This window comes from Eptatretus burgeri, chromosome 7 (assembly GCF_056783735.1).
Source record: "Eptatretus burgeri isolate ZD-2024b chromosome 7, Ebu_testis_v1, whole genome shotgun sequence".
In the NCBI taxonomy this organism is placed as follows: Eukaryota; Metazoa; Chordata; class Myxini; order Myxiniformes; family Myxinidae; genus Eptatretus; species Eptatretus burgeri.
The window spans coordinates 104,074,513-104,089,212 of NC_140967.1; the positions used below are offsets into that span (position 1 = coordinate 104,074,513).

At 41.3% G+C, this 14,700-nt stretch overlaps 1 protein-coding gene across 1 annotated transcript in view; it reads right to left on the reverse strand.

The window, feature by feature from the left end:
- Window positions 1–3,413: 3,413 nt before the first annotated feature.
- The window catches only part of MRPL3 (mitochondrial ribosomal protein L3), a 100,184-nt gene continuing 88,897 nt past the window's right edge, over window positions 3,414–14,700 (reverse strand). The window contains exons 10-12 of the mRNA XM_085890102.1: window positions 5,620–5,694; window positions 4,631–4,670; window positions 3,414–4,487 (exon numbers count right to left, since the gene is read on the reverse strand). Of these exons, the coding sequence (XP_085746228.1) occupies window positions 4,441–4,487; window positions 4,631–4,670; window positions 5,620–5,694 (162 nt within the window). The 3' untranslated portion in view covers window positions 3,414–4,440. The remainder of the gene's footprint in view (window positions 4,488–4,630; window positions 4,671–5,619; window positions 5,695–14,700) is intronic.

Consider the following 14,700-nt stretch of genomic DNA (forward strand, 5'->3'; position numbering starts at 1 on the left):
CAGGGATGTTACCCGTGGTTTCCCTCCTATCAAAGATTGGGGGTCACGAAGGCTTTGCCCCAATCCCGTCATACGGTGAGCTGCCCTGCGAAGGGAAGCTGCACAGGAGGGACTCCCACGAAGTGGATTTTCAGATTTTTTTGCGTTTTGCGGAATGAAGAGTTTTACGGTGGCCGGAGTGCAAATCCTGCCACCAACCTCCTAATAAAAAAGTAACCCAACTGCAGGAGGACGTCTGCAGACATTTGGGCACTAGATATGGATGGCCGCTGGCTCACAAGGAGCTCCTCCGCCCTTTGACAGGTTTTGTTTTTAATCCTGCTGGGTGTCCATATCCAAACACCCTCCTCACCAGAAAACCTGGTGGGGGAGATGGTTTAGTCGCCGACAACCCGACCATGGAACAGGTTAGTACAGGTTTACATGGTACCTGTAGCAGGTCACAGATCTAACCTGACCTGACAAACATTTCAAACTCGGTGCAATTGTATACAGCGCACGCGCTGTAATAAAAATCAGGGTCAAAGGGGGTTTGTGGGGAGAGGGGTGGTTGCCCCCCCAAAAAAGGTATTTCCTTTCTTCTCAGAAACTTGACCACAGCCTTAATCACCTGTGATGTACCAAAGCTTGTTCACAGCATTAAAAAAGGTGGGGTCAATGGTGGTTTATGGAGGTTGGGGTTGCCCCCCCCCCAAATAAGTATTTTCTCCCTTCTCAGAAACTACACACATAATTTTGATGAAACTTGACTACAACCCTCATAACCCATGATGTAGCAAAATTTGTTCACTGCATTAAATAAATAAATAAATAATCCATTGGTATTTACTTTCTTCTCCGTTAAATATTTTGTTGGTTATCCACGCCTACCAATGGCTCCCTGGTTTTCCTATCCAGCCACGACCAGGTGAGCGCCCAGGGGTATTGCCCCTATTTTTTTGAATTGTGATCTGTGCGAAGATCCAACATATTGTATGTGGTGTGGTTTTTGCTTGTATCATGCTCCATACAAGATACGGTTCTTCGTCGTGTCGTCCGAGGGGTTCATTTCAACATCATATCATGAGAGTTGCGGTTCTTCGTCCAATATATGCCCCATATGAGGCACACATGTTCTTCTTTGTATCGTGCTCCGTGTTGAAGCCTGGTTCTTTGTCGTATCATGCTCCGTGAGGACAGTTCTTTGCTGCGCCTGAGCTTTGTCACTCCCTGCACCACTTAACACCTTCAAGAAATTTGGCAAATGTAGTTCACAAAGTGATTCAAATGTCAAATCAGCCAATGTCAGGTAATCAATTAAGAAATGCATTCTCTTTACGATTAAGAAATATTTTTTGCTTATCTGGAAATGGCAATCCAGATAAGGTATTGTCATCGTGCACCGTCCGTCAGTTTCCCATTTCAACTTCTCCGGCCAAACCGCTGGGCCGATCCGGCTGAAATTTGGCAGCAACGTTCCACTCCTGACTGGTAAATGGGATTGCAAAGTTTGTTCCAGTCACGTGACTTCAAGTAGGTCAAAATGGCCGACTTAATAAATTTATTCAAAAATCTTCTCCAGACCCAACAGTCAAAATGCTACCAAATTTGGTTTCCAACATTAGGCCAGGGTAAGGATGTTAAATTGCGGTGGTCATGCTGATCACGTGACCGGAATTGTCAAAATGGCCAACTTTTGGGAAAATTGCATTAATTAATTTTTTTAATCTTCTTTTTCAGACCCACCAGTCAGAATGCTACCAAAGTTGGGTTACAAAATTAGGTCAGGGTCCAGATAAGCTATAGATCCAGTGGTCCTACAGATATTTTTTATTTATAGATACTATATTAACCCTGTGGCTCTTGACTTTTGGGTGACGCAATAGAATGTAAAATTTCCTAAAACTAAATCCCAGTATATACTGCCCCATTATTATTCTTTTTGTTCTGAAATTAGAAACTATATTTTGTTTTGAATTCGTATTGGGCTTTTTTGCTCCTGGTACCAGCTGATACCTATTTTTCCCCTTCACCCAGGTAACCTGTGATAAAATCTTATAGTAGACGGGGTCAAGTTTAAATGGTGAACAGGACAGGTTTTTTTATTAATTTTTATGATATGTCATGGGAAAGTCAAAGCACATATTCCCTATCCCCAGTGGGTTGAAGTCAATATCCGTGGTGATGATCAGCAAATAACTTTTTCCAAAAATAGTCAGTTCAACAAAGGAAGGCTGAAAGTTTAAACATGCTGAGAAGCCGTGCTGCGACAGTCACAGCCCAGAGCGCTGAGGTTTGAGTGAACTTGAGCATGTCCCTGTGCGGGTCACGACCATTAGCTTGTACAGAGGAGGAATGGTGTTAGACATTTATTTTCATGGTAAGCTGCATGGTATATTTATCTGTAAATTGTGGCGTTTCAATAGCAATTAGAGAACCCACCCCTCTCTCCCACAAGTACTAACATGAGCTTAAGGTTGGTACAGAACGGTGACGCACTGGCAAGGTTTGTTTGCAAGCGACATGCAGAGACATTTCTCTTTGAGCTTGTTATTTGCTTCAGGTAATGTAGTAACCTTATGGGTGAGGACACTGGACGTGCACACAAGAGCGGTAAAAGGCATTTGGATCATCATTTTGTATGCAGCCTGTGGCTGCTGCTTGCATCATTACTGGGAACATGAACGTGCCGCTGATGCAGCGCCCCCGTTTCCAGCCAACCTTGGAAGGATGACAGGCTGAGTCAACCCACGTGATGTTATTTAACGGAAGGACAGGGGCTCAAACTCAAATATGGATCTGGATTATCAAGTTTCAGTTTCCAGAATATCATTTCAAGAAAATTGCCATGACATGAATGACATGTTAAGAACCCAGCTGGTTCATCAATGACAATAAACGAGGGGGTAATCTGCCTTTAGAACTTTGTACATCATGGATGACTCATAATGGCCTTCGGGCAGCCGAGATGAAAGGTCATTCTTGTTTGCCAAACATCCCAAACTCCTGCAACTTTCCTTAAACCACGTCATTCGCTGAAAAACGTGTTTTTGATAAACCCATCACTTTTTCCAAATTATTTTCCATTTTATAAATGCAAATGAATCCGAAGCTTATACAGATATAAAAACTTAAACATGATGCTTCCAAACTATAAAAGAATGATGAACAATGTGATACAGAACAATGCTCCAAATAAATAAATAAATAATTGGACCATTTCACAACATGCCCACAAACCAGTAAAGGAAATAAAGATCTTCTGTAGACCTTCATGACGTCGAAGCATTTTATCAAATAATCAACTTGCAGCAAATCAAAAACAAGTTGAAATGAAGGAAAGCGAGCGGAAAGAGGAAAATAACGTGTCACACGGAAGGCAGATTTGTTAATTGTGTTTCTTACAACGGCGTTATCACATGGATGACGAGAAAAAGATTCCAGGGAATTTATTCAAATCTGAATACTCGCGTCTCGTGCGGATTATAAAGGTGATAACATTTCTAAAGGGTGGTAACAACATTCTTACATGAGCCGAGATCCTGTGTTAAAAGTTTTGTTTTCATGACAACATGGTGAAAAGCAGATGAAGGTAGTTGTATATTATGGGATATTAGCCTTTGTGTGAATGCCTGTGGTACTGAGTAATGTTAGTGAAGCCCTGTTGACATTTTGAGTGACTCGCTCTTCGTCATTGGAGCAAAAAAGGCTTTTTACTCTGATGAAGGGCTCACGCTCAAAGTTACTCACATCACTTTTTATTTTGGAAACATGGTCGAGGCTTGTGGAGGAGCTCGAGCAGTATGGAATGCAACAAATGTAAAGGGGGTAAACACCAACAGCAGAGTAGAAGTGAGAGTGAGATCAAGGGGGGGGGGGGGACATGGGGATGAACGAGCTGCACACAAGCGGAAACACAGCAAGAAGAGGAAGGGGAAAGCGGGAATAAAACGAAAAAGTAACTAACCAACACGAAGAGTTGAGGATTGGGGGGGGGATCACAATAACCTGGAAAAGGGAGTGCTTAGAAATGGGGAAATTTGGGGTATATAACCCCCAGTTAGTTCACAAAGTGGTTGAGAGACTCGTATTGCCTCTAAATGTACAAAATCCATTGTTCAAGGCTGTACCAATAGTTTAGGGATGAAAGGCTTCAAAACCTGGCACAACATGACTCAATCACATCTCATTTGACAAGAAAGACATGGAACGAGGCAAAACAGGAGCATTAAAATGTAAATACTTCCCCACATTGGCAGTTTTCAAGAAAAACAGTTGCTAAAGACTGAACCTCAAGATGAACGATTGTCCAAAGATCAATGCAAATACAAAGTCAGACTCACCAACAGTTCATGTTCAGGCATGAAACAAACCTCAGAAAGAAAAAAATAATAATAATAAAAATAAAAATAATGAAACAGTAGAGACCAGAAAGAAAAAGTGTCCATCTGCCGTCTCAGTTCACCTCCTCGGGCCCTTGAAGAAAATTTCCCAGCCTGTATTGATTCCTGTGGGTTAAACAGAAGGAACACAAAGTTGACTCAACAAAGGTGATGCTTATCCTACTCACTCACGAATGGTATACAATCTGCATGCTAATCAGACATGCTTGTCAAACTGGAAAAAAACAAAAACACACAACAAGACGTACTTGTAAGATTTTCGTAATTCACCTTCACAGTGTGCAGGTCCTGCAACAAACGGGTTAAAAAAAAAAGTTTTGTTTTTCTCTCAAATGGAATGGAAATAAAAAAGGACTGTATGTAAGTTAAGGTTGTGCAACTCACTAAAGAAGGTTAATCAACAATGGAGCAAACTGCAATTGATACTCGACGTTGATCACATGTTCACGATGGTCCAAAGCGAAACGACTTCCACAGAGACCACGAGAAACACATGTGCCAGTTATGACTATACACGAGATACATGTGGAAACTGTTGGACATTTTGGTGTGATGTGCTGATTTATACGAATATAAATCAGCACGTTACAATAAAGATTATAGACTGGCAGTGTGACCGAGGCCCTAGAGGTATACACATACACTTGCCTTTAAGCTGTCTAGCCTGGATTTGAATCTCGAGCTACGGGCAAACTACCATCCTGGTGTTTCCCGTACAGGGCGAGGCATCGACGTGTGCGCCGTCCCTCGGATGGACGTTAAATCCGAGGATCCGTCGACCGGCACTGTTCAAGATCCCACAGTTTCTTAGAAGGCAAGTTATCACCTTCACCCTGCAACAAATTACAAATTTGCAACTAAAACTGAGGTTAGCAAGTGGTCTGGTGTTCTCACAACTTCCTTGACAATAAGCTAAACTGCTTACTATCTCAGAGTGTGGTTGTTGTCTGCGCGTCTGTATACCAGAACCAAATTCACGTTCCCAGGTTGTTCGCATGTCACAAACATATGAAGGGCAACCATGGTCATGATCACAAAAATAGCATGAATCGTCAATCTGAAAAGCCATGGAATGAAGAATGCTGCATTAACTTTTTCAAGTTGTCCAATCACACTGCGAGACGTGTGCGAAAACCATTCTCATACTCGACAAAAAGATTTTCGACTTTGCTTGTCCACAATGAGCAGGCTCCAGGGCCACAATCCCAAAAGCTCTCAGTAACACGGATTGGGTTACCTTGTTCACAGCCGTCACCATGCACTGCAATCCACGCAAGGCTGTCGTTACACTGTTTATGGAGGAAAGTTCCATCTAGAAACAAAGCACATTTGCTTTATTTTCAAATCAGCACCATTCAAGCACTCAAGAAGAGAAACAAAAACCACACGACAAACATTGTAACTCTATATAATGTTTATGCACAAGGTACCGATTCAAGGTTAACCTGCACCCTTTGTCTTCGATTGTATAGGAAAATGATTGAGCCTTGTTTGTTGGTTGGTCATAGCAACATTGGGCTACACCTGTATGAAGTGACGGCACAGCTGTGCAAAAACACTCCGAAAAACCCAAAGATGGGAGCAAACAAAGCAAATGCCTAAAACCTTCCACTAACCCCCAAGTCCGGATCTGTCTCTGTGCATTCCCATCTTTTTGGACCACTGAAGGAGCACCAGGGTGAGAACATTTCAAAGCGATGAAGATGTGAAAGCACGTGTTCCAAAATTGCAGTGCATCAGCCCTAAAGATTTGTAGTCATGGGACAGAAGCATATGTGAAATTTAGGAATAGATTATAAATTATTCAGAAAGCCATAATTATAGGCAACCAGGCCTATACAGCATTTTTATACATGACCCCAAAGAATATAGATTTGAATGACCCCAAAGAATGATATTTGCTAATTTAACACATGGGCCCCACCTGTGTGGAAACCGTTGCATTCAAGATACTTTGTGTCCCTCATTTACTCAGGTGTTACAATTTTTTTGTAATATACACACACACACACACACACACACACACACACACACACACACACACACACACACACACACACACACACACACACACACACACACACACACACACACACACACACACACACACACACACACACATCCTGGAAGACTGCTGCAACTTGATACGAAGATGACCACTCATTTCCCTTAGAAGGCAAAGTCAATGCCAATCGCTACTTAATGGTACTGACTGTACCAAAACCATGCCGGGAAAATGCACCCCACAACATTACAGAACCATCAGAACCCTTCAGTGTTGGAACCAAGCACTCATGGTTGGAGACTTCTTTGGGTCGGCACCACACATGCACTCCTCAGTTTGTCAAGTACAAGATGAAGGATGATTCATCTGACCATATTGCATTGCTCCACTGCTTGGTGGTCCATAAAGGGAGCTGCAGATGAAGGTATTTTTGAGTTGGATCTTGGAGATGGTGTGAAGCTGGAAGATGTGAAAACATTTCGCTATCTTGGAGACATGCTGAATGGAGAAGGTGGATCAGACTCTTCAACGGTTGCTCGAGTGAGATGTGCATGGAAGAAGTTTCAGGAACTGAGTGGCGTGCTGACAAAGAGGGGAGTGTCGTTGAAGCTGAAGGGAAAGGTGCATGCTACATGTGTGAGGAGTACAATGATTTATGTGAGTGAGACATGGGTACTGAACATAGAGCAGCAACAAAGGCTAGAAAGGGTCGAAATGTGAATGGTTCGGTGGATGTGCGGAGTATCGTTGAGAGAGAGGAAGACAAAATGATGACTTGAGGAAGATGATGGGAATAGAGTCTGTGATGGAGGTTGTGAAGAAAAACAGGTTGAGATGGTTGGGTCATGTGTTGAGGAAGGATGAAAGTGACTGGTTGAGAAGAGTGTTGAAAATGAGTGTAGTAGGAAGTAGAGGATGGGGAAGACCAAGAAAAACTTGGCTAAAGGTGGTGGAAGAAGACATGTGGGCAAGGGGATTAAGAAGGGGAGATGCAGGAAATAGGGTAAAGTGGAGAAGATTGTCATGGGGTCCACAAGGCTAACCCCCGCTTTAGCGGGGAAAATGGCCTTAAAATGCTTGTTGTGTTGTATGTTGTTGGTGGTCCATTGCCTGTGCTCTTTGCACCACTTGACACGGAAACGTGCATTGCCAGGTGTGATGAGCGGTTTGTGCACTGCAACCCCACAAAGGTATCTCGCTGTGGAGGCAAATTTCTCCAAAATTAGACGTGGTTTTTCAGTGTGATGATAAAAGAAAATGTGGCCCTGCTTTTGCTCTCCCAACAATGGATGGAGATCCTCAATGCCAGACATGAAATCAAAGCCATCTCCCTCGACATATCGTGCGCTTTTGCAACGGTCTGGCACCCTGCCATGCTCACCAAACTCTCTTCCTGTGGTATGCAAGGCCATCTCCACTCATGGATCGCAGACTTCCTCTCCTGTCTCAGTCAACATGTGGCCCCAAATGGAGTTCTTTCATCCCCTCTTCCTGTCCAGGCTGGAGCTCCTCAAGGTAGCGTTCTGGGCCCTATTCTTTTTCTGGTTTTCATCAATGATCTCTCTGACTCTGGAAAATCCTCTGTATCTCTTTGCTGACGACTCCACCCGCTGCCGTACCATCTGGTAGACACTTAACCAACCAAGATATTCTAGTTTTGCATTTTTAATTTTCTGAAATTTGTAGAATTTGTTTTTCACGAGGAAGTTGTGGGTTACAATGTGTAAATAAAGGTGGAAAAAGTCTGATTTAATGTAATTTAATTCTAGGCTATAAGGAAACAAAAGGTAAAAATTTTGAAAGGAGATGTAGACATTCGATAGGGCTTGTAGCAAGGTATTATGTACACATTTAGGACACAGGGGACCAAAAAATGAAAGTTATTGTATGATTAAGTTTTGCATATCATTTGTTAGCCAACATCATGGGGATTCAGGATCTATTTGGGCAGAGCTTAATTCTTCCTCTTTCTATTGCTCTGACAGGTTCAAGGTCAAATAGACCCAAAGAGTATCAATTATCTGTATCAAGGAACCACGCATATCATTCTAAAATTGGTCTGATGGCTTAGATATGAACTATACACTAATTGGAAACCACATATATGGAGAATATTTGGTTTACCTGATATTTGACCTTGAGCAAAGAGGTTAAGGTCATATGAAATTAACAAATTGATCAGTGTTCATTCAGGTCATAAATATATATGCACATAAACTTAACCATAGAAATACATGCTGTGATGAACCAAACTAACATCTTAGGATTAAAAGTGCAGATTTCTTAAAAACGTTACGTACTTCCTAACGACCTTTGATGTTCTGTATACTGAACACAAACTGGACTTTGGTATTGATTTTTATATCATAGGGCCATCTTGGTAAACTTATTCTATGGTTATAAAAATCAAACTTATAGCTTCCAGTAATTTTGTAGCAGCTTGGTAAATGCAATTTGTTACGTACTTCCTCACACTTTTGACCCAATTATGGAAGTGAACCTAAAAACTGGTAGTAATGATCCATGTTGAAACTTGCCATTTTAAATCATCACTTTATGCAGAAGTAAATTGCTATTTAAGATGTTCTATCAGATGCATTTCAAATTTATGGAATAAGATTTTGTAAGCTTCACTATGACTGGGGGAAATTTTGCTAAATCTGAGATTTTACACATTTGAAGGTGCCAAGATATGCAGAAGGTCATAAGAAATGTACTGTTTCGAGGAATTGTTATATTCTTATGTATAATGATATATATATATATATATATATATATATATAATCAAAGAAAAAATGCATTTTCAACCATTTTGGACAACATATACAATCATACATGTAACCCATTTCTAAAAAATGAGTTATAAAAATGGAAAAAATAGCCTGTGTTTGGATTAAAAAAACATGCTTTGTAAGTAACTATATCCATAGGACCCATAGCAAAGTATACATTTTCTGAAAGCACTGACAACTTGGGCATTATATAACATTAAGATTGTTTATCTTATTAAAACTGGGTTCAATTTCTAAGCTTTCTTCTCATTTAGGACCACAGTGTACACAATACCATGCTACAAGCCATAGGCACTGTGTGGAAGAATGTATTTCCCATCCTTGGTAATCAGTCTGTTTCCTCTTACCATCTCACACCCTTCACAATGCTGAGACCTAATGGTCAAATTCCATACTCCATGTGGTTGCTTATTACGGGATTTTCAAAATGACTCCGACAAAACATCTTTGTGACATGAAAATATACAAATCTTGTTCCAGCGATTATAGAGTGAGATGTACCAGGTAGACTTCCCTGAAGAAGATAACATATCTGGTTAGGGTGCTTCTGAACAGTGATTGGTAGATCACATCTGGGGCTTGTATTCTCACAGGGTAAGATTTACGATTAGTCATGTTTGGGAGGAGGAAAGGAGGAGGGGTGGGAGCTGCGAGGACTGTTATAAATATATTTATGCCTCTGCTGACGAAAGTGCCGAGGGCATGATGTTTTTAGGTTGTCCGTCCGTCTGTTCGTGATACGTTTTCATTATCGCGCCAACCTAAGAACGGCTGAAGGGATCGAAGTTAAACTTGGTACAATAGTAAAAGTGTGTATAATGATGTATACATAAACTGATTAGATGATGAGGAAAAAGAGGTGAAAGGATAGAGGTCTCATTAAGTAAAAATTCTGTTGCTATGGTAACTTGTGAACCAATGATGGGATTTCAACCAAACTTGGTATAAGTATCTATATTATAATACGAAGCTTGCACACTAAAAACTCGGCTCGCCATCACACGATCCCTATGAAATTGCTGTGGCACTTAGCGGACATGCCGACAATGTTTGGGAAGTCTTGGCGTTCCATAGTACCACTTGCATTTTGCACAATGCGTATTTTTGTCATTCTGCGTGTACGGTCTGTCGTCTGCTACCAGATATGTTGTACTGCTATCCCGTGCATGTGCACGGCTATCGCTAGTATATTATAATGCAAAGATGAAGTAATTAGATTCCAGCATCAAGAGGTAAAAGGTCAAAGGTCAGAGATCATGTCAGGTAAAATGTGATACTTGAGAGCAGCTGAAGGGATTTAAATAAAACTTTGTTCAAGTATGTATAATGATGTAATAATGTAGGTGGAGGCATATCAGTCGACGTCACAATGTCGAAGAGTGCCGTTATAGTTTTTGTTTCGTTCCAGGGCCACAAGGGGAACGACAACCCCACTCGGCAGAGCACACACCTCTGCCAGGCTGACACGTTTTGTATCCCACTGATAGGCCAGATCTGCATCCAGACCTGAGCCAAAATCTTATCGGCTTGTTCTTGTCACCTACCCAACTCAACCACCAACTTTTGTCATGATCAGTCCATAATCTTTTGAAATATCATATCATTTTTGGCCCCATCTCTCAATAGTGAAGAATCACTTTTAAAAAAAATTGTTTTTTCGTATCCGGATCCAGATATTCACGAAAATCAAATCAACTGGTCCTTGTCACACACCCAACCCTAGTTACGGCAGATTAAAAGTGCCCGAAAGAGCAGAACCGAGTCACTGAAAACACACACAGCACATGCGCAAAAGTTCTCATTTAGTATTCATACGTCATTTTGAAAATGTCATTCCCTTGTTTCTCATATTATGTACGATCCAAGGTACCTGGCCGGCATTAACGCCCTCCCACCCCTAAAGTCCATATATATATATATATATATATATTATATATATCTTCTTCTTCTTCTTTCAGCTGCTCCCGTTAGGGGTCGCCACAGCGGATCATCCGTTATGATCCGCATCGTGATTTGGCACATGTTTTACGCCGGATGCCCTTCCTGACACAACCCTGGTCGCCTCTTACGACACAGGGATCTGGTACACCTATTCTCACCGAGGTATACACCGGCCCAGTACACTGGTACTCACCAGTATATATATATATATATATATATAAATATATATATATATATATATAAATATATATATATATATATATATATATATAAATATATATATATATATATATATATATATATATAAATATATATATATATATATATATATATATATATAAATATATATATATATATATATATATTTATATATATATATATATATATATATATATATATATATATATATATATATATATATATATATATATATATATATATATATATATATATATATATATATATCTCTGGAAAAAAATGAGACCACTCCAAAAAAAAATTAAATCAGCATCTTTGCATGTATGGCAGCCATTCCATTCCAGTGTCTGTTGAATTCCAACACAGGCACACCTCATTCTACTTGCTGAGGTACTGATTAGGTGATCACCTGAACCAAATCTTATTTAACAAGGAAAAGTATAAAAACCACTGCTGTGGTCATCACTATCCTCTTGCAATAGGACCAGCTGGATTGCAAAACAGTGCTAGTAGTACCTCAAAAGTAATTGGAATTTAAAAAAAAAAAAAACTATTGACCATGCCAAAAGAGTTGAAAAGAAAAGTTTTGAGTGAGGAAAAGAAGGGTTCAATTCTGGCTCAATCATACAGGGTAACTCAACAAAAACAAACAACATAAAACATCCTTGACTACTTAACAACGGTGATGCTGTGTGATTTACCATTGCCTTCCCAGCAGTGAATCATGGCAGGAATTTGTAATTTGGCTGGTATGCTGGTGATAGCTCGCCTTTTTTTGGTGAAGGACACCGTGGGATCTTTAACATACACCAACTAATGATAGCAGACGGAGACACCCAAATTAAGGTCCATTCAAAGAATAGCACGCACACTGATGACTCACTGCGTTTGTGAAGCAATGTCATGACTGTATGTCTGTCATTGCCTCGTGCGGTGGGAAATGCACAGCAGGTGTGGAATGTCTGTTATTCCCAATAAGGATATGATTACCTCCGCCAGCGAAAGTGAACGAGGTTGTTTTCATCCCCATTATATCTGTTCGTTTTTTCGTGTGCAGGATATCTCAAAAAGTTGTGGACTGATTCGGACGAAACTTGGTGGACAGGTTGGGTGTGTGGCAAGGACGAAATGATTCAATTTTGGTGAAGATCAGAATCCAGATCTGGAAACGATAATTACTTTTTTTAAAGTGATTCTTCAACATTTAGAGACAGGGCCAAAAATAATATCTAACATGATATTTCAAAAATGTATTGGGCCCGATATGTTCTCGTAGATCAGGCATTACGTGGCGGAGGTATGCGCTCCACCGAGTGCCCTTCAAGTTAACACTGTGGCTCTTCTTGCACTTTATCAAACTTTTCCTGAATCCAAGATGAAGATTAGATGCTTGTTTTTTTGTTGTAGTTCACCATTCTGTTCATGCAACATAATCTATGTCCACAAAGTAAATTTGGAGGAAGGGAGAGAAAGGGAAAAGGAAATGAAGATGGGCAGAGAAATTCAACAAGTAGATAAAAAGATGGAGATGAAGGTAAAAAAAATTATGGAAATCCAGATAGAAAAAAGATAGACGGTGAACATGAGGAACGAGTGAAGAAAATAAATGATTACAAGAAGAAAAAGAATAACAATGAAATAGATCAGTTACTGCATTTACATTGTATTTGGCCATCAAGAAAACAGTCTTTCCCCCATGTCAATGGTTTATCATATTTTTCCACCAAAATACCATGTAATCATGTCATGTTCATTATATTCTCACAGAACGGAAGACTGATTCGCAGTGAATGGAAACAAAATGGCATACATGGACCACTTCACCAGAATCAGCTGATGGGAATACTAAGAGAGGTGGGGAGAGAGAGAATGGAGGGAGGAAGGGGAGGGGGAGAGCGAGGATGGAGAGAGGAAGGGGAGGGGGAGAGCGAGGAAGGAGGGGAGGGGGAGAGGGAGAGCGAGGAAGGAGGGGAGGGGAGAGGGAGAGCGAGGAAGGAGGGGAGGGGGAGAGGGAGAGCGAGGAAGGAGGGGAGGGGGAGAGGGAGAGCGAGGAAGGAGGGGAGGGGAGAGGGAGAGCGAGGAAGGAGGGGAGGGGGAGAGGGAGAGCGAGGAAGGAGGGGAGGGGGAGAGGGAGAGCGAGGAAGGAGGGGAGGGGGAGAGGGAGAGCGAGGAAGGAGGGGAGGGGGAGAGGGAGAGCGAGGAAGGAGGGGAGGGGGAGAGGGAGAGCGAGGAAGGAGGGGAGGGGAGGGGGAGAGCGAGGAAGGGGGAGGGGAAAGCGAGCAAGGGTGAGGAGGAAAGCGAGGAAGGGTGAGGGGGAAAGAGAGGAAGGGTGAGGGGGAAAGAGAGGAAGGGTGAGGGGGAAAGAGAGGAAGGGGGAGGGGGAAAGATTTCACTCCAGATTTTGACAGATAATCAGTCCACATGTTCCGATCCACAAATCCAAAGACAGATTTTGATTATCTGCTTTCGTCAGTGACAATACCACGTTGGGTCCAAGGCAAGGAATTTTTGAGCAGGCCGAAACAAATGGCGGCTAAAAACCCCTGCGAGGGAGAGCGGGCTTTCATGATGAGATGAGTTAATTATCTTCAAAAGGGGTGCTCACATTTCCCCAAATACCTTGTTTTTTTAATTCACGTCCTCCCTTGGAGTTCCCTTAGTTTTTTTTTCATGCAAAGTTTCAGGCTGCTATGTTTCATGGTTTTGGAGTTATGGAGAAGACACACTGAAAAGCTAACATACATACACCTTCAAAAAAAAATGTCAAACTTTAAAAGGCCAGGGCCGGATGGAGTTCCAAATTACTCGCTAAAGGAACTAAATTCTTCCTACAATCACTATGCTTGAGCATTTAATAAGCTTATCCAAGGGGAGGAGATAATGGATGAATGAATGGCTCACAGAAGGTAACACCTTCCTTTTCCCAAATTCAGAGGAAATCTAACGACTTCACAAGTATATACCAATAACCTGTCTACCAACAACATACAAACTGACGGGAATCACCACCGAAATGATGTGTATAATCCACGACCTAACGTAAGGAGACCGAGAGGCAGAACAGAAGGGATGTAAAAGAAGATTCTATGGAACAATAGTTCACCTACTACTAAACAAGGCCATACTCAAAAACTGAAAAACCAGAAGAACCAAAATGTCCACAGTCGAGATAGACTACAAAAAGAAAGCTTTTGACAGTGTTCCACATTCATGGATGATACAATGCATGCAATTGTACAAGATCAACCCCTAAATAATCAAACTGATTGAGAACGCAGTGGAGGTATGGAACACCACATTGATACCGCAACATTCGGAAGGAAAGATCGAAATACTAGGAGTGAAGATACCTCACGGGATGCTCAGGGGTGATAACCCTTCA